This window comes from Ochotona curzoniae, unplaced genomic scaffold (assembly GCF_017591425.1).
Source record: "Ochotona curzoniae isolate NIBS_2020 unplaced genomic scaffold, NIBS_Ocur_1.0 contig_2754, whole genome shotgun sequence".
Lineage (NCBI taxonomy): Eukaryota > Metazoa > Chordata > Mammalia > Lagomorpha > Ochotonidae > Ochotona > Ochotona curzoniae.
Window position 1 is genome coordinate 28,383,875 of NW_024465582.1, and position 23,333 is coordinate 28,407,207.

The 23,333-nt window shown below is 38.6% G+C and overlaps 1 protein-coding gene across 5 annotated transcripts in view; it reads right to left on the reverse strand.

Moving 5' to 3' along the window:
* PDE4D (phosphodiesterase 4D) overlaps positions 1 to 23,333 on the reverse strand; it is a 1,371,497-nt gene that overhangs the window by 373,605 nt on the left and 974,559 nt on the right. Inside the window, exon 1 of one of the 5 annotated variants that reach the window (XM_040977572.1) lies at positions 3,330 to 3,930. The exons of the other annotated variants lie outside the window; for them this stretch is intronic. Coding sequence (XP_040833506.1) covers positions 3,330 to 3,454 — 125 coding nt within the window. The 5' untranslated portion in view covers positions 3,455 to 3,930. Of the gene's footprint in view, positions 1 to 3,329; positions 3,931 to 23,333 lie in introns of those variants that run through there. 5 annotated transcript variants of the gene reach the window in all.

Genomic DNA, 23,333 nt, shown 5'->3' on the forward strand with positions numbered 1-23,333 from the left:
AAGACAGAATTGCGAGCAGGGTCGCAGGTGTCAGTCCACAAAGTATGGCTGGTGGTTAAGGGAGACGGAAGAGCAGGCTTGCTGGTGCAAAAGTAACCAGTGTGCAGTACTTCCCACCATCTTGGATGCTGGTAGCTTTTCTTACCTCTCACTACTCCTGGTTTTGATTTTCTATTTTCATATGAGACACTGTGAGGCTTGAGAATTGAGGCTTCTCTCGTGTTCTGTAATTGTTTTATGTACTTTGGGGTTCCTGTTCTATTTTTTTATAGTTTCAATATTGTCTTTCTCTAGGAATTTCCCCCACCTCCTCTCATAGCAACAATTTTGCCCTCTTTGTACTACCTGAAGATACTGAGAGTACTACATAAAGATACTGAGAGTATTTCAAAATGTTTGTGGGGGGGAAAGGGATTCCATTTATTTTGGCACAAAAATAACTGTGAGTGCACATATCCATTTGCTTCCCCAGGTATTGAAAATGATTGTGGAAAGTTATGAAAAATCTAAGCCTGGATTTCCAAACTATTTGTACCAATATAAACATATTTTAATTTGACTTCCCATAAATTGTTTTTTTGAAGAGCCTGTAATGTGTATTTATAAATCTAGAAGTGAATTTCGGATTCCGTTTTGCTGACCTGATCGTGACAAAGTGCACGACCTACTGACTTTTAAACCAGGTGATTAAAAGTCACCACTATATATAGCTTCCTTCATGAGGGAAACCACTAAGGAGAATTCAACTGATCTAAGAACAGGGCAAAGGCAGAAAATCTAGCAAAAGATTCTACATCTTGGCATCCAAGGAAATAATATGTATGCACACACTCAGGCTTTCCCACTTATTCATTCAGCAACCAAACATTATTATTATGATCTTTGCTGAGCACGAGAGAAGTGGAAGACAAAAAATTATCCACTACTGAAAAAAATCATACAATTTTGGGTAAAGAGGAGTACAACCAGATTAGATCTCATCGTTTAATTTACATGTTAAAGCAAAGATATCAACATTTTCAAGGAAATTGTGTTTGCTGCAAGAGTGAAAAAACAAAACTCCAGAATGTTGGAGGCTACAAAAAAACAAAATTACAGGACCCATTTTTCCAAGTCAGGAATAAAGCAAATCCTGTCAATCACGGATGGTAGGCACATCAGCATTGATGTTACTTAGGATTGAGGAATATGAGCCGCTTTGTGAATGTCTTCATTGCTGCTCCTGAGACAAAAAAATCAAGTGCTTCTGAATGATTACATGGTTATGGTTCTAATGTAACTAATTCTACAATTAGAAACTGTTTTTGTGTGTGTGTCTATTTAGTCTGGGATAACTAGTGAATTTATCAGCACAAACCTCCACAACTCCAGAAGGATGATTTTCTCAAGAGATGACAAGCAGGGTGGGGCATTACAAATATGCAATTGGAAAAGAGAACTTGTTAAGAAAGAGAATACAAAGATTTGGCAGTTTCTTCACTTCCTCAACTCTTCCCTTTATCAATTGCTTTTGCCTCATTTGTTATCACCTTTATGCTTCGATGGAAGAAAAGCTTAGCTAAGTGATTTAAGTGAGATATCATTAACACAAAAAGTCACTTCATTCATTTACTTTCTGGGTATTGGGAATACATTGAATTAAAAGCAAGGTTGGAAGCAGAAGCTTTAAAAGTTCAAGGTGTATGATAGAAAAAAATCTGGTAATTACAAAATACATTTCAGAAAGATAAACTTGCAAAATATGCTGTAATGTCCAATTTTATAGCTAATTATGGTAAGTGTGAAATTTCCTGTGGTATGCATATGCATATGCGCATCAGCTGATGTAAAAGAGAATTCAAGTGATTCTACAGAATGCTCATTATTTTTCATCCCGTGAAACAGGTCACATGAATATTGTATTTCCACAAGTATTTGGTAGCTTCTTATAGTTTGCAATATCATCCTCATGAAGGACAGAAACAAGAAGGAAACAGTAACAGAGCAACTCTGAATGTTTTCCCACTGGTACTTAAAGGACCCGTTTCTTGCTGCCAGCCTGTTATAAATTCATATGCTGTAAGAACTGTTTAGAACTTCCTAGATACTATGGGGGGAAAAGTAAAACAATGCTCTCACAACAATTCAAAAACATTCATCCCTATCAAAACAAAACAAAACAAAAAAACAAAACAAAAACAACAACAAAAAACACCACATATTTCTACAATTCAAAAACTAAGCCCAACACATTTCATCACTGAAAAATCGAAATGTTCTTTCACTTTTGTAATAAGGTCGAATCTGACAAAATGTCTGTTTTGTCTGAGATTGTGTCTGTGTGTGTGTTGGGGGTGGTATTACAATGAGATTGTGTCTGTGTGTGTTGGGGGGTGGTATTACAATCAGAAAAGGAGAAGGAAAGAAGTCCAGGGATGGCAGCCAGCTTTGTGTAAAACACATTGCTTTTTAGCACTTTGGGTTTTTCTTCTGGGAATTCTCAAAATTAGAGAGAACTGGCATGTTCACAGAAAGAGAGGAAAATCTTGATAAAATGCTTCCCAGCTCATTCTTAAATGCTGACTCCAACGGCACTGTATACAACCAAAACTGATGAATGATTTTTTCACACGTTAGTCAAGCATATCACGGCTATTCTGTACAAACATGTCAAAGGGTACACTGGGGCTACCTGGTGTGTATCTTCTTTCCTTGTAATGAAAACACGACACTCTCAATCTTAAAGTCCTTAATTATAGAACAGGAGTTTGCCTGTGTGTATGCAAGTGTTGTGAGAGCGAAGGGGTTGGGCTGGGGGTGGGGAGGGAGGAGGAGTTGAAGGCCATGAGTTGGCAAAATTCTGGAACATTGTTCTGGAAATGACAGTTCCTTATAGAAAACAATTGTGTAACTGTCATCTAGCCTCCTTGTTGTCCACATGAACATGAAGCCTTTACATAACACACTTATGACACACCTGCATTATAGATTATGACCTCTTGGGCATGTAGGACTAACAGCCATTCATAAATATAGTAATTATCTGGCTAAACCCTTTTTAAAATTCCCATCATGTATTATTTGGGTGGTAATACAAGCACTAATCATCTATCACATTCTTAGAACTTACAGACCTTGAAACTGGTTTAGCTTTTGCTCAATAGCTAAGCGAATAATATTTTTCAACTTTTGTCTTAGGTTAATTTTTCCCCAACTACCCAGTATGCTGAATGTCAAAGCTGACCTCTTACCCTACCCATCCCAGCTCAGCAGACCTCTAAAGGCAGTTACCAAAGGGTAACAAGACACATTTCCACTGACAAACAACTAGAGCAAAGCAAGGCAGTTACCGTCTCCTTTGTGGCTTAATATCAATTGGCTTGTTGATGGCATAAGGCGACCCTTGCACAAAAGCGCTGTGGAATGGAGCCACCTTCCCCAGCGTTAGGTGCTCACAGCTGGTTGGCAAACTCATTTGATCCAAAAGGCAGGAAGTCAAAGCAAATCTGAGGAGTCAGACCAGGCTGGAAAGAACGTGCCAAATAACGGCTTTGAGACATCTGCTGCTCGCTAGCGGCCAGGCGCTTCGCTTCTTTCCAAAGCAAACGCGTGTCTTCTCCCAGCTGCATGCGCTACCTTGTTTTCTGTTCATGGATACGAGAAGCTTGTTGCTTATTTCTACCCAGAGTCATGCTCTGACCAATTACTGGCTGAGCAGATGTAGAAATTCTGGAGCCCTACAGAAGCCTCTTTTTATCCAGAGCAAATCTCTGGAGAGGCAGCAAGGTTTAACACAAGCCTGCAGATCCTCTACATAATGTCATGTAGGGTCCAAGTGTCGATTCTTTACCTATATTCGTAGTAGGCACTGAACAGACGCGACGTCATGAGATATTTGCTACAATTTCAAAGGGAGAAAAAAAAATGTTTCTTAAACTGATTATAGACACTGAGAAAAATGAGACCGGCACATGGAAATGATTAGGGATGGTTTTCCAAGTTTCTGGTAAAAAAAAAAAAAAAGTGGATTCTCATTTGTGTAACTGTTCCTAATGGCACTGAAATCCTCTGCCTCTTAGGAACAAGGCCAAGTGTAAGCAAGAGACTAAAGGCAGAGCAGTTTGATTCAGACGCTGATGCGTCTCTCAGAAACAATCTATCAGGAGTAGAACCTCTGTCTGTCCGCTGAGGACCCGGGGGCCACGATAAACGGATCGCCTGTCCTTTGATTCTTTGCACTTTCAGTACCTGGTCCTTGTGAAAGACAAGTTGGAGAAATTAGACAGTATACTAATGAATTTTACCCAAGGCAAAGAAGTCTCGGGGAAAATTTACAGCTCCGATTAGTCCCTGGTTTACATTCGCTCTCACGTGGCTCTTAAGAGTTGAGAGAGAAACACACACACACATACACACACACACACACACACACACACACACACACACACACGGATGTGTTTTAGATAGTAGCTATACCAAATCATGTTTTTTTTTTTTTTCATTTGAAACACAGTTTCTCATGGCTAAACATAATAGTTTAAGAGGATTGGGAGGACGCAGAGCATAGGAAAGGAAAGCTCCATTTTATTTTATAGTGGCCAAATTCAGAAACGACTTGGCTTTAAATGGCAGACACCATTTAAATGATCAAATTTGAAGGTTGGAGGGAAAGGGAATTTTCCATTTACCAATCAACACATATAGCCAATGATATTCTTTTACATATATTTACTTACAAAATAAAAATATTAGTTTTGGTAAGCTAGATATATAAAAAGTAACATGTTAGTTTAGTATGCACAGAGCTACATAAATACATTTTTTGTCTTTTCCTTCTGAGTATTACCTTTTTCTTTATATTTATTCTGCTATATATATATAGTTTATGTACACACATGTACACAAACAATACACTTGTGTACACATAGTACAGGGCTTTTCCTTTCTTCTATGATGTGGGCTCACATCTACATAATCTATAAATATTTTTGCTTTAAAATTAACTATGCACAATTTTCAGACACTACACAGAGATCAAATGTGTACTTTTAAGTAGTTCTATAAGACTTCAAAGATGCGCCATTATTTGCTCAGTCAACCCCTTTTGACAGGCATATGAAGAAACACTTAAATAACAATACGCCCTCACTGATTTTTGTTTTTATTTCTTGAAATAAGTTGATGAGTCTCAGGTTAGGTGTATCTCTTCCTTTAATAGGGTATGTCAGGTCACACTCTCACCATTCTGGCAGAAGGATGTGAATTTTCCCACATTTTTTTGGAACTGTTTTTATTTAAAAGTGTGTGAGAAAAAGAGAGAGATACAGAGAGAGAGATTGTGTAAGACAGAGAGAGCGGGCTCATGCTCCCATTTTCTGACCACTTACCAAACACCAGCGAGGAGCAGCACTGAGCTAAACCAAAGCTGGGCGCTGAGAACCGTCACCTTCTACCTGAGTGGCAGGGACCCGACGTCTCGAGGCCTAACTGCTGCCTCCCAGAACTGCATTGGAAGGAAGCTGTACTTGGGCACTGGAACTAGGAATCCAATCCAGGCATTCAGATTTGAGAGGTCAGCATATTTAGCACTTGGCCAAACTTCTGCTCGTGGTAAGCCCACACATTTCAAATTTTTGTTTATTGATAATTCAAGTCCATTTTTAAGGTTTATTCATTTTGAAAGCGAGAGAAACGAAGAGAGGGAGACACACACACACACACACACACACACACGGCACCATTTCATTTGCTCGTGCATTCCACCAACGGCTGGAAGAGCCCGATCTGGGCCAGGGTGAAGCCAGCATTCAGGAACTCTATCCTGACCACCCACATGGGTAGCAAGGACCCAGTTACTGCTGTTTTCTCAAGAGCATTAGCAGAAAGCTGCATTGCAAGCTAAATGGCTGAGATGCAAACCAGTCCTCCAATACGGGATGCCATCATAGCAAGCCATAGCTTAACTTGCTGTGCAGTAACACTAGCCATAGTCCAGTTCTTTATAGCATAAGAAGAGGGTGACCAGTCTCCTAAATGACCAGGATTTAAACATGGATACTTACTAAAATAAAACCAAATAAGTGGCTTGGGAAAGGCAGTCTACATGCACTGAAATGTAACGGGCCATAATGAAACAGTTTATAAAAGCTTTGACAGGTGTGTCAAGGCAGAAATCTGAAGACACATCAACATGAGAGAATTCTTCAGTCATAGCTTAGTTAGGCAATAATTCATCTTAATTTGCATAATTAGTAGGAGATGGAATGTATTGTTACTAGCTTTTCAATCTTTGGTATACTTTTCTTACTCAGAATAATGTCTCATAATTTGAGGAAACATCATTAAGCTTACACTGTGAACTGGGCCTCTCTGGTTGCCAGTTAATTGGACTAGACGACCTGTGTAATACATAGTGTTTAACTTCAACAGGCTCTTTGGCCCTAATCCCTCATTTCAGAGTCCTAAGAAGTAAAGCACAATAAAGCAATTTTACATGCCAGCTAATTCAGCATTCTTCATCCAATCATTAAGGAGAAGGGCTGCTTTGTAAAACAATTTCCTAGGAGGGCTAGCAAGCAGCCACTGCAAGGCAACACAGACACCTCTGGGGAAGGGAACCATGTGTCGGCTGATCAGATAACTCTTACAGTTTCCTTAGCAGGAGCATTTTTGCTCGTACCTGAGCAATGATTTACACAGATCCTGGCAGAAGGAGCTCCTGGGGATTATTTGTACTTAAATTGGGATGTAAAGGGATTACTGCTAAAATCCAGCCAAGGATCCAGATTCTGTGAGAACTCTGGTCACTTATCAGAGTGTAGCCTCCTAGGGAAGGCTGAATTTACGCATACTCTTCAGCTATTCCCTTTCTCTAGGGACAGGCATAGGCAGTTGGGTCTGTTCCTTTGGGAAAATAAAAATGCACTGGAGAGCTTAATTTCCTCTCAAGATTTGAATCATAGTCTATAACAGGCTTTCAGTAAAACGGTGTGCAAATCTCTCTTAAAAAGACCAGATGTATCCACCTGTGGTTTACGGAACATACCGGGATTTTCTGTGGCAGACCAGCACAGAGTTAGCACAGATCACTTATCAACACCATGAATTTAAGCTCCAGAGAACGTTAAAACAAATGTGGGAATCACACAAAGGCATGTGGAGCATGGTGTGGGAATGATGTCCTGCACAGCAGTCAAAAGGGATTGCTAATCCGCAGCAACGTGAGGCCACAGGGATCTTGCGTCTCCCTTCTTTCATCCATTTTCACCTTTGCAATGCTGCTGAGACTCGAATTTGCCCAGAACTCTCAGTTACGTTTTGGCTCTAGCTTTTCATCCTTCTTGGCCAATGTCCAATAAAGGAGCTTTCAATATACTTTCAGCTGAAAGATTCTTATGCCATCATCTTGAGTTTTTACTCACTTGCTTTTATCATGAACTGCTCATAAGAAAATTCTACCTGTAAGTTGCACAAGCATTTCATTCTAACATTTATAGTTTCATAAATGCTTTTCCTAGTTACCCCAACTCTAATGCATTTCATCCTGTATTCTCTGGCCCTACCAATACTCAGCCAAAGATCTGATAATCACTGGTATAATCAGGTTATAAAGGCTAAGACAGGAACAATATTAATATCAATAATGTAATTAATATTAACAATAATTGGCTGCTATGGACCATATGCTTCCTCCATGCCAGGAAGCATTGTTGGCAGGAATTCATTCACTTAACACTCACAGTGTCACATTAGCGGGCACTGTATAGATTCATTTTTCTGATAAGGAAAATAAGACACCAAGCAACGAAGCTACACACTGCAGACATTAAATAATGGAGTCAAAGTGAGGGATCAGTTAGCCAGGACTGTGGAGTCCTGACCGGGCCGACCGTGAATCTCACCTCTGTTACACACTGTACCTTGCCTAACTCCTGTGTTATTCATGCTCCTTTTAAGAATTTTTCCTGAAGTTTACACTTCCAGTTTTTCTTCCTCCCAGACAGCCTTCACATGACAGTCAAAAGCATTCAAACGAGTCTCTTGCTTGGATTATTGAATGGCTCCTTACTACTCTGATAAAAATGTGCAAAAGCTAAACTTCAAAATCTGGCACAGAGATGGCTCCCAAATCTTGCTCACCCTTCCTCACATGTATCTGCCACTGTCCACACCTGACAGTGTCCCGACTGTGCCCACGCTGTTCTTTGCACACTGCACCTTCCTATGCAGGAAGTCTTCAGAGCACAGCATGGTCTCTCCCTCCTCTAGTTGGCCAACTAATGTTAAGTCTCTTCTGAAAAACCATGTTCAATTCCTAGTTTTCATGTAGAAGCCCCCCATGCTCTTATCTATATATGCTACAGCACATTTTCCTAGATACCCATATACATAAAATTCTTCCTTATGGTGTTAAGGTTGCTTGAAAGCAGACATTTTCTCTGATTTGATTTGGTCATTCTAGCACCAAAAACAACACTTGTTTACTAATTAAGGTAGCTGAAACTGTAAGGTTTTCATATTCCAAAGATTTGCTTAACTCTTTCTCTATCTCCACCATCTCTACTTTCTTCAGAATAATAATTAATATTAATTACTGAGATATGTCGAAGTGATGAAATGACTCACGAGTGCTATGAAACAAAAACATGTTGCAAAGAGTAACCATGTGACTGATGTCTTCTCAGGGACCTAGGGATGTATATGGGGCTTTACACAGGGGTACTGGAAACGTACCTGTTGGCTGACAGCTTGAGTGCAATGAATAAAAGTTACCAAACAGCTATTCAATCACTTGAATAACCAGAGTATTGTGCCTTTCTCTAAGCATGCGCTTATGCTGCTCTCACACCCTTTGGGGAAAATCAAAATCTACTGACTTATTTATTAATAAATCTCCTTTTATTAAGAGTCAGCTGCTTATGGTCACACATGAGGCTTCTTTAATACATCGCTTCCTAAATACTGCATATATCAGACTTCACCCAGTTATACACAGTGACTGCAACCCAATCATGACTCAGATGAAGATTAAACTTCCACAAAGTTATTAGAGTGTCTTCTAAAATAGTAAAAAGATGTGAATACTTGAATATCCAGATGCTCAGGTAAAATATGTAAAATAGCCAGTCGATGTGACTAACTATCAATCCATAAACATGACTTATACAAAAAAAAAATTGCTTGGCATTTACCAAAAAAGTTGAAACTTACTTCCAAAAAAGATCTTCATTGACTAGTGAATCATACAAAAACATCAGGAAAACAATCCCATTTATAAAAGCTACAATAAATAAAAATAAAATACAGAGAGATAATTTTAAACAAAGACATTAGAGACTGCTACTAGAAAAGCTATTTTAAAAAGCATTGACTAAAGAAACATTTAAAAAATGCAACATCCATGTTTTCAGATAAGAAGAATCAATATTGTTAAAATGTCTATACTACCCAGAGCAGCTACAGCTTCAATGTAATCTTTATCAAAGTATCAATGACTTCCTTCCTCGGACTATATAAAATTGTATAGCTCACATAGAACATGAGAAAAAAATCTTCAGTAGCTAAAGCAACATTTAGTAAAAAGAACAAAACAAGAGACATTATGCTTCCCAGCTTCAAAATATACTGTAAAGTTATAACAATCATAACAGCATGATATTGGCACAAAAAACAGACCTGGAGCAGAACAGAGAGCCAAGAAATAAACCTTCACTCTGTTCCAAAGGTACCAAGAACACACATTATGGAAAGTAGAGGCTCTTCCATAAACGGTACCAGGGATACTGGATAACATATGCCTAGAGATGAAGCCAGACACTACCTCTTAGCACTCACTGAAACCAACTCAAAGTTTAAAGACTCCAAATGAAGAAACTATACCAAAAATGTAGAGGAAATGCTTTATGAAGTTGTGAAATGAGTCGTTTGTATAGGACTACTACATACAGGAATAAAACACCAAAGAGAGAACTTTGGTTAAATCAGGCAAAACAAAAAACAAAAAACAAAAAAGTTTTTGGAGCACAGAAGTGACAATGGGAAACAGGGAATTTATAAATGAGAGAAAATATTTTAAGTTACATATGTTTGAAGTGTCATATAAAAGTTTATCTTAATAGCAAAACTAAAGATTTGACTTTTTTTTTAAAAAGGGCAACAGAGCTACATGAAACATTTCCAAAATTAAGTGTATAAATGGCCTGCAGTATACACTTTTTTTTGAGGGGGGGAATTAGTAATGATTAGAAAACTAAAAATCAGGGCAACATATTACCTTTACCTAGGTTGTGTATTATCAAAAGACAAAAGGTGTATTTAGCACAGTGGCGGTCACATGGAGATGCTCACATACTATGCTAGAAAACTGAGTTCCTGTTCTTGATCCACTCAGAGCTCCAGCTTCCTGCTAATGCACACATGTGAGCCAGCAAGTGAGGACTCAGGAGTGTGGGTCCCTGCCCCCCAAATGGGAGACCCAGCCTGAATTCCTGTCTCCTGGTGTAGACCTAGCCAGATTCAGCTTTTGTGAGAACATGGGGAATAATCCTGGAAATGGGAGATCAACCTTTCTGTCACCTCTCCTCCAACCTGCCATCTTTACCTTTTCTCTATTTTTTTAATGTAGTTTCTTCATTTATAAAATGAAGGTAAGATTGGGAAGAACGAATCATAGATTCTTATCAACTATAAAAAGTTGTATTCTCTATCCAGTGGAAAAACCCATTCAGAACACTTTCTCTCAAAATCTATCATTTTCTCCAAAGTCCAGAAGCAACCTCTAGATTACATAAAACTTATCAAATTTATAGCTGTAAGACAAAGGCCCAACTATACAGACTTGTAAGCCTTCTAAGAGGAAGTTGGTGGGGCAATTAGTTAAATAGGCTTTGCTTTTAGCTTCATTACATGAAAGAAGAGGAAAGTAGGTCTTGTCCCTGGAATGAGACATTACATTTTCACATCCCACAAAAGCCCAGCACTTCTGATAATGCATTTATTATATATCCAAGTTTAGGCTAGGCTAAAGTAACAATAAAATACACAATAAAATGATGCTCATTCATTAGAGTTTCAGAAGGACTCACATAATCCCTATCTCCCAACTCTTTATAAAGCTGTAAGAATGTTAAACGCAGTGATATTTTGCTTTAGAATGCACGGAAATGGAAACAAATGAGTCTCATATACACAACAGGCTTGAAACAACATGACTTCTGCGACAGATGCCCTGTACTGCTTCCTACACTTTCACTGAAAAAGCACAGTCTTCCCGCCAACATATGAACTGTTGCCAACATTCAACTGAAAAAGAACTTTCAACAGTAGGAAGCGGCAGAAAGAATTAGAATGCTTTAAGCCAATTTCCAAATAACTAAATATCTTGTGTCATTATGCAATCAAAAAAAGGAAAAATAATGCAGTTCTAACTTATTACTCTGTCAGTTAGCTGGCCGAGTAAAGAGGTGTCTTGTGGATGTCTTTGTAGTATAGCAAGTCAAGCCTCTGCCTGGGATACCTGTCTCCACTTCCAATCCAGCTCCCTGCTAATGCACCCTCGGGAAGCAGAGAAAGATGGTCCAGGTGCTTGGGCTCCTGCACCCACAAACGAGATCTGGTAGAATTTCTGGCAGAAGTTCCTGTCTTTTGCCTGATCCAGGTCATTGCAGCTATTTGGGGAGTGAAAAAGCAGATGGAAAATTCTCTCTCTCACCTATCTCTTTTTTCTTCTTCTCTGTAGCTCTGCCTTTCAGACAGATGAAAGATAAATCTTAAGAGAGATGTCTTTAGCAAAAACACTGCTCAATATTTGGTTGTCAGATACTTAAAAAATACTAATTCATTGCTGTAATGCATTCAGGCAGTATTAGTTGAACATCCATTAGGCACACATATGCAAGAAGTAGATTTGATTGACTTCTATCTAAGAAAAATTCATGATTAATCAAATATAAACACCAGAACAGCATCAGTGAGCCCGCTAAAATATGTTTAGCTAACATCACATCATTGTTATTCAGTCTACACCATCAATTACTGCCTTAAGTGGTTTTTAAATGTCCTCTCTCCTTTAGCTTCAAGCTATAAGATAGAAAGATTGGTTCATAACTAATATTTGTCTCTGAATTTTTCACACTGCCTGGAAATGTGACTTGTCAAGCAGTGCCAAAGTGTCCAGTATGCTTTTCTACACCTGCTCTAGACAAAGCAGGTGCCACGACTGTGAGCTATCTAAATCTTTTCTTCCTAAGAAGCTTCTGTATGGTACTTTGTGATAGTAACACAAAGGCAGCCAAGGAAACCCTGCAGAAGGAATAGTACCTTTCTAGAACCTATCCCCACAACCTAGAAAGTTTTCTGCATCCAGAAAATGCTTCTCCAGATGTTATTCTAAGTATCGGGAAGCCAGAAACAAAGAAAACAGAAAAATCTTCCTACCAGGAGCTCAAAAATACAGATGCAGAAGAGCAAATCCTAACTTCTGTGAGGTTTAGGGGAAACAGTTAGTACCTGTTCTCCTGTTAGGAGTAAGAGAATTTTAAGAAAAAGATGAGCAAGAAGATGCAGGCCTGGATTGGATCAGGCACAATAGTTGCTGGATGAATGAGTGAGTAAATGGATGAAAGCCTCTAATAAATATTAGCTGTAACACTGAGAGCTATCAAATCTGTTAGTTGAGAAAAAGTCCACTGAAGCTAACATGGCCTAGAACTTAACAGTCATCTAGACTCGAAAACTTCTTAAACTAAAACATGCCTATTAATGAAAAAGACCTAGGAAATCCATCTTCTTTCTGTTGCAAATCATTCTTTCATTGATTATTGCTGTAAGTCACCAGATAATTTAAGCAACTAGGATTTAGTGGATATTTAGTGTTTGTTTTCCTGTTACATTTTATAAAGTAATCCTAAATTCAGGAAACACACAGTGTAAATGCAATTATAGAAAAAGACTTGCAATAAATTAAGAACAAATCACTTTCTACTAGCATTAGCCTTTTATTAACCACTTTATTTATAAACAGAAGCTGGTGTTAATATCTTCAACAACCTTAAAATGTCTTCAAATTGCTTCAAATAATTGGTCATATATTCATAGAATAATCGCTAATGATAACTATAGTCAACGTCTGTTGAGCATTTACTGGTGCTACCAAGTACTATGCTAAGAATTTTTTATGAAGTAGACTCCAGCAGTTAAAAGGTTCAGTGGAATCTACCAGGAATGTGGTCTTTCCCCAACACGTGAACATTTTCTGGGGAGCAACAGGTAGCTAGTTGACATAAATGCTAGCTCCATGGATCACAATGCTTCTCTTTGAGTAGATTTAAATATGAACAAGTTCTTTGTACCAAATCAAATTCTGCCTGTCTGTAAGTATTATCTCTTGCTCCTAGAGTTGGAGTCATTCAAAAACAAGCCTGATTCCTCCATAATAATGACAACCCTGTGGTAATCCAAGGGAAGATTCCATACTCTCCCCTTACCAGACCATAGTGTCTTGGTTCTTTTAACGGCTTATAAAATATCAGAATTTCTAGATGTCTTTCCATCCTGGTAACATCTTTCTGCACTGAATCTTGCTTGTGATGCCTCCTAGAGTGTGATGTTTGACATTGATTTAACATCCCATGCAAGATGTGATGACTATAGGGCAGAGAACGTCTCCTTAATGTCTGTGTTCACTATGGACCTGCGAATGAAAGAATCATAGGACAGAATTCTTTACTTATTATTAACGCACAAACCAAATACTTTAGCAGCCCACAATCCAATTTAGATGGATTTTGAACTTGAAATTGAAATAATTTTTAAAGGAAAACAAAGTAACCATTGATCCTAACTATTCATTCCTATATATTCACTCTTTCCTTCAAGTCTGACTAGTTGGATGGACAATCTCCCTTCCAAATACCTACTCTTTATTCAATCTTCTTCATATAAGTTGACAGTGGCATGACTGATTTGCTGTTAATAAGGAAATGTGGATTTTAACAATAGGCTTTGGGACTTGAAAATTTTATTAATGACATGGAATTGTTCAAGAGAGGGAAAGAAAAGAAATGATAGGCAGTGTCTTGAAAGCATCTGGCTAACAAATGGACTTTGAAATGTGAAAAACCAGTCTAGTGGAGACCAAGGCAGGAACATAAAGTAGCAAACACAAACAAAGGAATAAAAATGTGGCTTGCCAACATCAAATCTATACAATAGCAGAGTTAGTGACAAACTGGCAAGCAACAGACCTTAACATAAGGCAAAATGGTCAGGTTGCTACATTAGAATCTATGAGGTCTTTCTCCCTTACACACTCCTTGACTCAACACAAGCCCATATTCAGTAGAAAATTCTTGGAGAATATATTGTGGCCAAAAAAGAATGTTTTCAGAAATTGTTACCAATTTGCCTAGAGATGAAGGACAACAGTGATGTAATGACATGCTTAGTGTTTTTTTTTTTTTCCAAAGACCAATGTTGTCTACTGAATTCTGTCTTCTTAGGAAATAAGACAAAATTTTTAAAGAGCAGAGGTTACACATACAGCAACCTGGAAAGAGTGCATTCATGGCTATCAGGCACTGAACAGTCATTGATAAAACTTTCTAAATGTCCATAAGGAACCCTCCAATCATATGCAGATTCTATAGAGGCTAACATAGGAGCAGACCAACCTGCAGGTGAATAATTGATGCACTTGAAGAAGGAGTATGGAGAATTCATTGTACTGTTTCACTTTGAACTTGCGCAACTTCACCCCACCCCACACACTTTTCCCCATTATTTTATAGCATTAAAATAAATCATTGGTTTATAATTCATTTTGTTTTCACAAAAATCCAATAGAGTGGGAGACATTGAAAGACGCAAAAGGAGAATAAAATGAACTCTCTGCTCACAGAGCTTATGGCATTTCTGAGAGAAGCAGACTGAATCCATGAATTGTTTGCAGTCAATGTGGAACATACACAGTACGTGACTGTAACAGGAAATACTGTAATTGCTCAGGGAAAGCAAAATCAACATCCAGCCTGAAGTACACTCCATCAGTTTACTTGGACTCCAGGCAGCCACAAACCATCAAATCAGCAAGACAAAAGAGAAATTTACTGCACAATTTCTAGAATATGAATAGGACACCAGTAACTTCTCTTAAGGACCGACTCATTAAACCCAAGACATCCACAACATTACCTTCAAAGACAACATGCGCTTGCACTTGATGCTTCACTTCTATACAAGAAATGGCAGTTTCTGAATTCCATGTCCAACTTAGGAAAAAAGCATGCAACTTGTTGTCCTCGCCAATATGGGAAATCAATAGTGTAGTTACAGAGAGAGAGAGGAGAAAGCTGGGTCATCTGAATTCTCAGTGTCAGTGTGACCATGAATGATAGAGGGTGGTATCTAGAAGGTATTTAATGTGATTATTCGGGTATCATGGGCATTGCCCATCTGTAGGAGAACAGAAAGATTATTTTAAATTATTCAATAATGATTTGACCATTTGAATTAAGAAAAGATAGAAAACAGGCAATGAGGAGGGAATCACAGAATTTAACGTTAAGATTAAGAAAATGAAGATACAATTTCTTGGGTGGTATCAAGGCAACACTGAGGCAGCAATCTTTTCAAAGCAGGTTACTAAGAACTAAACTTTTTGATATGAATTCTAAAAATACTCAAAGCACCTTTCTAGTGCTTTTCCTTAATGAAATTCTCCTCACATGAAAAAAAATGATTTTAGTAAGTGACCATAATGCTTAGCACAGAGAGCCAGGGCACTCTGTCTTTTTGTTAAGGACTACTTAACCTCAGAGCACAGTTAAGAAAAACAGGGAACTTTCTCTCTCTCTGTGTTTTTTTTTCTTAAGATAGCAAATGCAAACCCAAGCAACAGCATACAGACTTTGGGCCTTTACTCACAGCTTGCATTAACTGGAAGGACATTAAGACAGAAGGGTAAATAAAGGGAACACAATGGCATCAAAGAGGTGGAGAATAGAAAATCCCCTTTCAAGTGACCTACAATAGATCAGTTTTTCACTTCTGCTATTTAATTTAGAGACTTTCCTTTCTCTCTCTCTCTCTCTTTTTTTAATAAAGATATATTTATTTATTTGAAAGACTTAGAGATAGAGAGATCTTGCATCCACTGGTTTACTCTCCAGATGGCCACAATGACGAGGCCTGGACCAAGAAGAAGCCAGAAGCTAGGAGCTAGAAGCCAGGAATTCTATCCAGGTTTCCACATGGTAGCAGGGGCTCAAGCACTTGGCCATCATCCACTGCTTCACAAGCACATTAGCAGGATCTAGATCAGAAATGGAGCTGCAGGGACTTGAACCCTTGCCCAGATGAGATCTGGTATTCCAGGTCGCTTTACCAAGAACACCACAATATCAGTTTTGTGTTTGAACTATTGAAGTGAAAATTTGATCTGAGGGAAAAAAAATCTTCTTATCAACCTGGCCCACTCAAATAAAAGAGACATTAGCACCTTAGTTAGAGTAGATTTTGTCCTTTCTATAACTATTATTTACAGGAACTATTTTTAACTTTTAGCAACCACCTAAATTTAACACCACAAGCTCTGGAAACTTCATTTATATGCACAAATAACCCTCTAACATTATGAAAAAATATGTAGCATTTTACCAAAACAGACCTAAATTGAAGCCATGATCAGTAGCCCATTTTAGTGAAAGAAGAATCAATTATTTAATAGCATAGTTTCTGCATCATCAAGAAGCATATGCTGAGTTAATGCCACGAAATATTTTCTCAATAGTCCTGACAGATATTGTTGCCTGGCATTTGGTGATATGGCTTTGAAATTTCTGGTAATTCTTTTCCCAAAATTTCTTTGCTATTAAAATGACCTCCTATGAACAGAATGCACTGAATATAGAGATTCTGTTGCCATTTGTCTGCAGTTCTTAAAAATGGTCAATTACTAACTGAGAATTTAAGAAGACTGATGGTGGGATTTCAATAATTCCAACTGATTTAGTCAAAATTATATGACATAATGGGGACAAAATAATACACTGAACCAATTGTAGCTATTGGAATAGTACATTCAGGTAGCATGTAGTCAGAATGTAACTACAATTAAGTTAGACTACATGTACATCCATGTGAACAGAGAGTATAAATCATTGTGGAAGAGTGTAATACCTCTTCCTGCCTCGCTAGTTTCTTTTTAATGACTACGAACAATAAGAACAGAAGTTCTGCAAAGATTTTTAAAACGGTCTTTATCTTCTATGGTTCAGAACAGCTAAGGGTTAACTAACCATAAAAGAACTCCCAAGGGTATAGACAGAATTCCCAGGAGTGAAGTAGCTGATCTGGCATAGTTTCTAAGTTTTGGCTACTGGCACGAGAGACATTTGCTTAAAAGCATAATATGGAATTTTTATTGAAAAATGTGTATAAAATAATTGAATTTGATCATTGCACTATGTGTATGAATGTAAAGATATGGTAATTATAGATATTACACACACTGGATCATTTAACTCATACCCATTTCAAGAAATTACTAGGTAAGCTACTTATACATTAATAAGGCTTTATCAAACATATAGTGTATATACAAATCCAAGTTCATGTTTCCTAAATCATTTAAATTGATAGTTTGCTTGCAGAATGAATGAGTAAATGCTAATAGGACTGAAGATAGTCTGGAATTATCATTACAGGCAATATCCAGTGTGAATAAGGCAACGGCCTCTTGTCCTTAGTTTGCATTTTGACCCCAAATAGTATTAGTTAACTAGGTCACTTGAATCATCACATGGATGCCAGGGACTTTTGGCAGCTCCATTGATCCAGACATACCTTCATCAGAGAGGTTTGCTATCAGTGATTAAAAACAAAGGGACCAAAGCCAATGAATAGAGGCTAAAAAGAGGAATCTCAGAACACTGGCACCGTTTCAACATCCCTAGAAAACATCGCTAGCACAGAGCTTCCCACGAGCATCATTTGGGAAGGTTCAAACCCCATGAGAATAAAGTGCAAATTGTGCTGTGTTGCAACTGATCTTTCCTCCTCTTTTCTGTTCCTAAGAGAATACTTCAGCAAGTTTATGGGAAATGGAATCCAAAGATGAGACTTTTTACGTAAAGAGTTTTGAAATGCATGCGTATAAGAGATTTTCAAAACTACACAGAAAATGCCTTGTTTGTGTACCAAAATAAACTCATTCTAAAACCCAATTTTCCCCCAAGCCTTCTGAAATAGTCTCATGTATTTCCAAAATTTCATTTACTTTTATTTGAGAAGGAGAGGGGAACGTGAGAGGGAGAAGCAGAAATGTCTTAGTGATGCTTTTCTTTTCAGATGTCCACAGTAGCCTGACACGGGTCAAGAACTCGACATGGGTTTCCCATGTGAGTGGCCTGGAAACAGCTACTTTGGCTGTATGGCCTGCTGCCTCCCAGAACCAAAATTAAGCAGGAAACTGGAATCAGTAGCAGAGGCAGGTCTCAAACCCAGGTACTACAATCCAGATACAGGCATCTCAAAAAGTGTCTTAGCCACTAGGACAAATGTTTGCTCCTCGTATGTGTCACAAAAATAATAAAGTTGAGGGTACCAGCATTGTGGAGTAGCAGACAAATCTGCAACAACAGCATTCAATATGATGATCGGTCGGTGTCCCAGCTGCTCCACTTTTGATCAAACTCCATGCTAATGGCCTGGGTAAAACAGTGGCAGATGGCCCAAGTGACTGAGCTCATGTTACCCACAGTAATGAATGAGGACAGGATTAATAAGTTGCCACATCAAAAATAAATAGTTGCTTCTCTCTATAATCATTTAGTAATTTTGTACTGCATCTGCAGGTTGATTAAAGAATGACTTTTTGGAGAATCTAATGACAGGCTTGCAAGACTGTGAGCATGGTGTCAGTTTCATGTCCTACTTCTCCGGTGCTGTGAGATGGGTCAGACAAGGCAGCAGCCAGGTTTCATGTTACAGGGACTCTCACACTCAGCATTAAAACATTTGTGAAATTTACCTTAAAGTACAAGCCTGCACCTGAATCTATCAGTCTGACCTTCTGAGATTTGCCTGTCCAACATTTTCTGTCTGGTAACTTCCTAGTCATGCTTCAAGATCTTATAATATCTACTCCTTTTACAAAATTGCTTGTTGATATGCCATGCGACATGAAGGAATAAGAAAGGCAAATAAAACACTACTATCTATTTAGTTTTTCATAAACTGTCAATAAATTTTTTTAGGATATATGTTACAAACATCCATTTACTTGAAAATCACAGAACAATATCTCATTACTATTTTCCTATAAAGACTCACAGTTGACTAAGATAGAGCTAAGGGAGTTAATGCAATGCATGTGCAAAATACACTGGATACATCTAAAATGAACAGGAGTTTGCCAGAGTGTGGAAGCAGCAATAGGGATAGAATTAGAGGCAGTGCACCTTAGCACACACTAAAAACTCTAAGTAGGGGCCAATGACACTTTGTAGTGATGCAGTCACAGCCTGGGCAAGGACAGCTCTGGTTTGAGTCCCAGCCACTGCATTTTCAATCAAGCTTCTTACTAATGATCCTGTTAAAAGCAGTGGGTGATGTCCCAAGAGCTTGGGCCTCTGCCACCCACATATAAAACCCAGCTGAAGTTCCTAGCTCTTGGCATCAGCCAGGCCCTGTCCTGACCAATGCAGTCTTTGGGGAGTAAATCAGCAGATGGAAGATGCTTTTCTTTCTCTCTCTCCATAACTGAGCCTTTCAAATAAATAAGTAAATTTTTTGAAAAAAAAAAATTAAGGAGCATTTGTAATTAATTTGGAAGAATAGACTGTGTTGTCAAAATATATAATGATTTTCTGAACTTAAGCTATGCAAGAGTTGTCCTTTCTAATAAGACTGGCCACGCAGCTTGCTTTGGCTATGTAGACAGAGGATTTCTGTCATAATTCCAGTGATCTAAAAGTCTTCGTGTGGCTTGCCCATCTCCCCATTTCTCTGGACTTCTCTAGAAGGGCTGCTCTTAGGATAGGGTCTTCCCTTTAGTCTTGGTTTCAAAATGAAGAGTGTCAGGCACAGAGCAGCTGAGAACATGTGCTGTAGTCACTGAAGTGCCAGTGTGATCAGTCACCTGGGCCTACATCAACAGACACGATAACCTAGGGAAGCCCAGGAGAAAACAGTTGTACTTCCTTTATTCAAGGCAAGGGATGAAAGAATTTTGAGTTGGTGAAGACTGGCACATTCCACAAAATTAAATGTCATCTCTAACTTTGTAGAAGATTTTGACAAAACAAAAGAAATGAACAAACAAAAACATTCAGAAGATCCTTTGGCCACCTTTAGTGGAAGGGAATCTTCCTCTATCCCATGGCTGAGAAAGATTCTTCCTGTTTTGTGTTTCTAGGCTGCTTTCCCTGGGCTCCAGTTACCGGATCTACCACTAGTGCTGAGATGGTGCAGGTGGAGTTGGGAAAAAAGTTCTTTGCATTTTCAATGCATCAGGATATTGTTTCTAGCATCCTTATAACAACAAAACACTGATATTTATAATGAAAGGGAATGCAGACGCCAAAATTCAAGCAACAACATGGCGGCAGTTATGAGCCTTGAATCTGTCTTGTTCCACTTTGCCTTGCTTTGCGAGCCAACACAGAAAACAAAGGCGTGAATGTTGTACTTTGGAAACATCTACAAGCACACACAACCCTTTTTTCCAGGCAACTCTTACAGCCTCTCTCTGCCTCTTGCTTTCCTGCTGATCCTGGACTCTAGCTCCAGGGTGAGCACTGCTTCATTGCTGAACAAGGCGATTAACTAAAGGAAAAGGAAAACCTCTAACATATTGAGGCCTGGAAGTACTAATAGTGGCTACATGTTCCCATGTGAACACTAAGAATGAATATCCTTCACCCTTCAATTTCCCAGGTTAGAGAAGGCGTTCCAACCTCAAACCGCTTGCTGCGTTTTCTCTTGTTTTCCTGTAAAATGATTAATAGTCTCTCTTAAGCTTGGAAAACAAATTATTTGGCCATTACAATTCTTGGTTCATTAACAAGAAATGCGTAGACTTGGGAAAAGTTTAATCCAGGAATTTTCCACAGTGTTCTCTCATAGACATTTGCATATTTCTTCCTGACTTTACCCCTTCACTGTACAAAAAAATATTTCTTCTGTAAACTTGGAGCCTTGCTATTAATTATTCATATAGAATTCTCTTGCTTAACTCCCTGATTTGTCTCATATCCTTGTACTCAAAGTGTTTATGATTTCCTTCAAAGAACAGGAAAATGGATTAAATCATGGAGGTTTAAGATTTCAACCAATGATTTTTTTTTCCCCCATGATTTTAAGAATACCTGATTTCTTGATTTGGTTGAATACATTTTCTCAGTCTCATCTCACATTGTACTGGAGGGGGGTATAATGACAGTGGAGAACGACAAGAAACTACCAACTCCATGTGTCTTCCCAGCTTTCAACCCTCACTGCAAAATAGAAGCTCCACAGAACGAACTGTTTTCCTGAACAATCTCTGTTTATACCACACCACTCACGGGACTCTGAAAGCAATGGAGTGCTCCGGAACTTTGTATTTCCATCATCCAAGGACTTAGTTTTGGGGACTGACAGATGATCAATGAAGTGTGCTTTCTTTGTGTTTACCAATCAGCAGTTACTGGTCACAATCTACTTTCATGCACCATACTACCATGCAGAGGTATTGCATTTTCTGCTTCATTTTCAGATAAAATGTTATGTCAAAAGCTCTATTCTGACTATGTAAATGAGTTCTCAGTGCCAACTGATTAGCATTTTCAAGAGAGAGAATTTGGAAGTGATGCTGTGTTATGCACACCACACTTCCTGTGAAAGCAAATCATGTATTTGTTAAGGTATCTGTGGCACCACAGTCTTTCCCTGCCCTATAAACTGTATGTAAAATTGAGGGATGTGTTACTTGGGGGTTTTTTATTCTTAAAGATGTCAATTCATATCAAGAACCTTAGTTTTCCATTCAACTGTCAGCACTGTTTCCCTCTATTGGGCATAAGGGGTGGTTTTCCAGGGAGGATTCCAACATCAGAAAAGGCAGGGAAATATGGCTGCTAATATTTCTTGAACAATCATAACCCAAGTGTCATGCATATACTGTACAATTTCAGCTCTTTAATAAGCATTCTCGTCTCTTTCGTCAGAGACTTCAGCAAACGTCCTTTCTTCTCACTTTAAGCCCCTACTTCCCACTCATAGCAGATGACATTCCTACTCAAAGCAAAAATAGCAACCATCAAAAAGAGATGCTCTCTGTCTGCCTAACCACTGAGTGACAAACTCAACTACGCTCAACTTTAATCATTTCCACTTTCCCTCCATAACCCTTCCACTTCAATGGAAACCCTTTCACTGAATTTTGTATCTCAGTGCTTCTAAGAGGCTCAGAAATTCTGCTTCATCCCTTGTCTCCTGTTCTGTTCTTCCTGTTTACAAATCCTTTCTGTCCCACTGTAATTAGACCACCTCAATTTTTACTTCTCAAGTTTAGCAAAACTTGCATTGCCTCTCATTCTTCGCCTTATCTCTTGAAATCATTTTCTTTGTATCTGCCATCTCAATTCTGTCTTCATATTATACCTCAATAACACCTCCCTCTGGTTTCCCAGGACTACTGAGTTTTTCCTCCTGGGTCACCAACTGATGTTTTCTAAATTTAGCGAACATTTCCAACAGTTCTTGGCCACACCTTCTCCTTCTTGAGACATTTCATTCCTTCCACTTCCACAGAATCTAATTTTTTTTTCTTACTTGCTGATCACTTCCTTGTTATCTTTTCCTGTCTCTTCTTCTGCCCTTCCCTTCACATGCTGACATTTCTCAGAAATAAAACAGAGATCCTCTGTCCTCCCAAACATGTATATCTGTGGTTGAACTTACAGACTCAAACAACATCTTGACTATGTGGATGGACCACTTCCAGTTTCTCTAGCTGAGCTCCATTTCCTGAGCTACAGGCATGTTTAACAGAGCTGGCTCTCAAATAGCTCCCCTGGGAGATGTCACCCATACACCCCCAGTTCAGCCATGGAACCAGTTCTCCTCCACTATTACCTTTTGCTGAGATCCATCTACCCAGGCTCCCAAGTTAAATTCTGAAAACAGTCCTAATTTCTCCCCAACACTGTTACCCAGAGCCCATGAGCTACCAAGACTTGAAGACACTACGGTTTACCACTGCATGACATTGGCCCACTTTTCTCTTTCCTGTGTTATCATTCTGCCCGACATCAACATTACCATACACAAAAGGCTTCTTAACAATTTCCTGCCTTCTTTGTAAATAGCTCTGC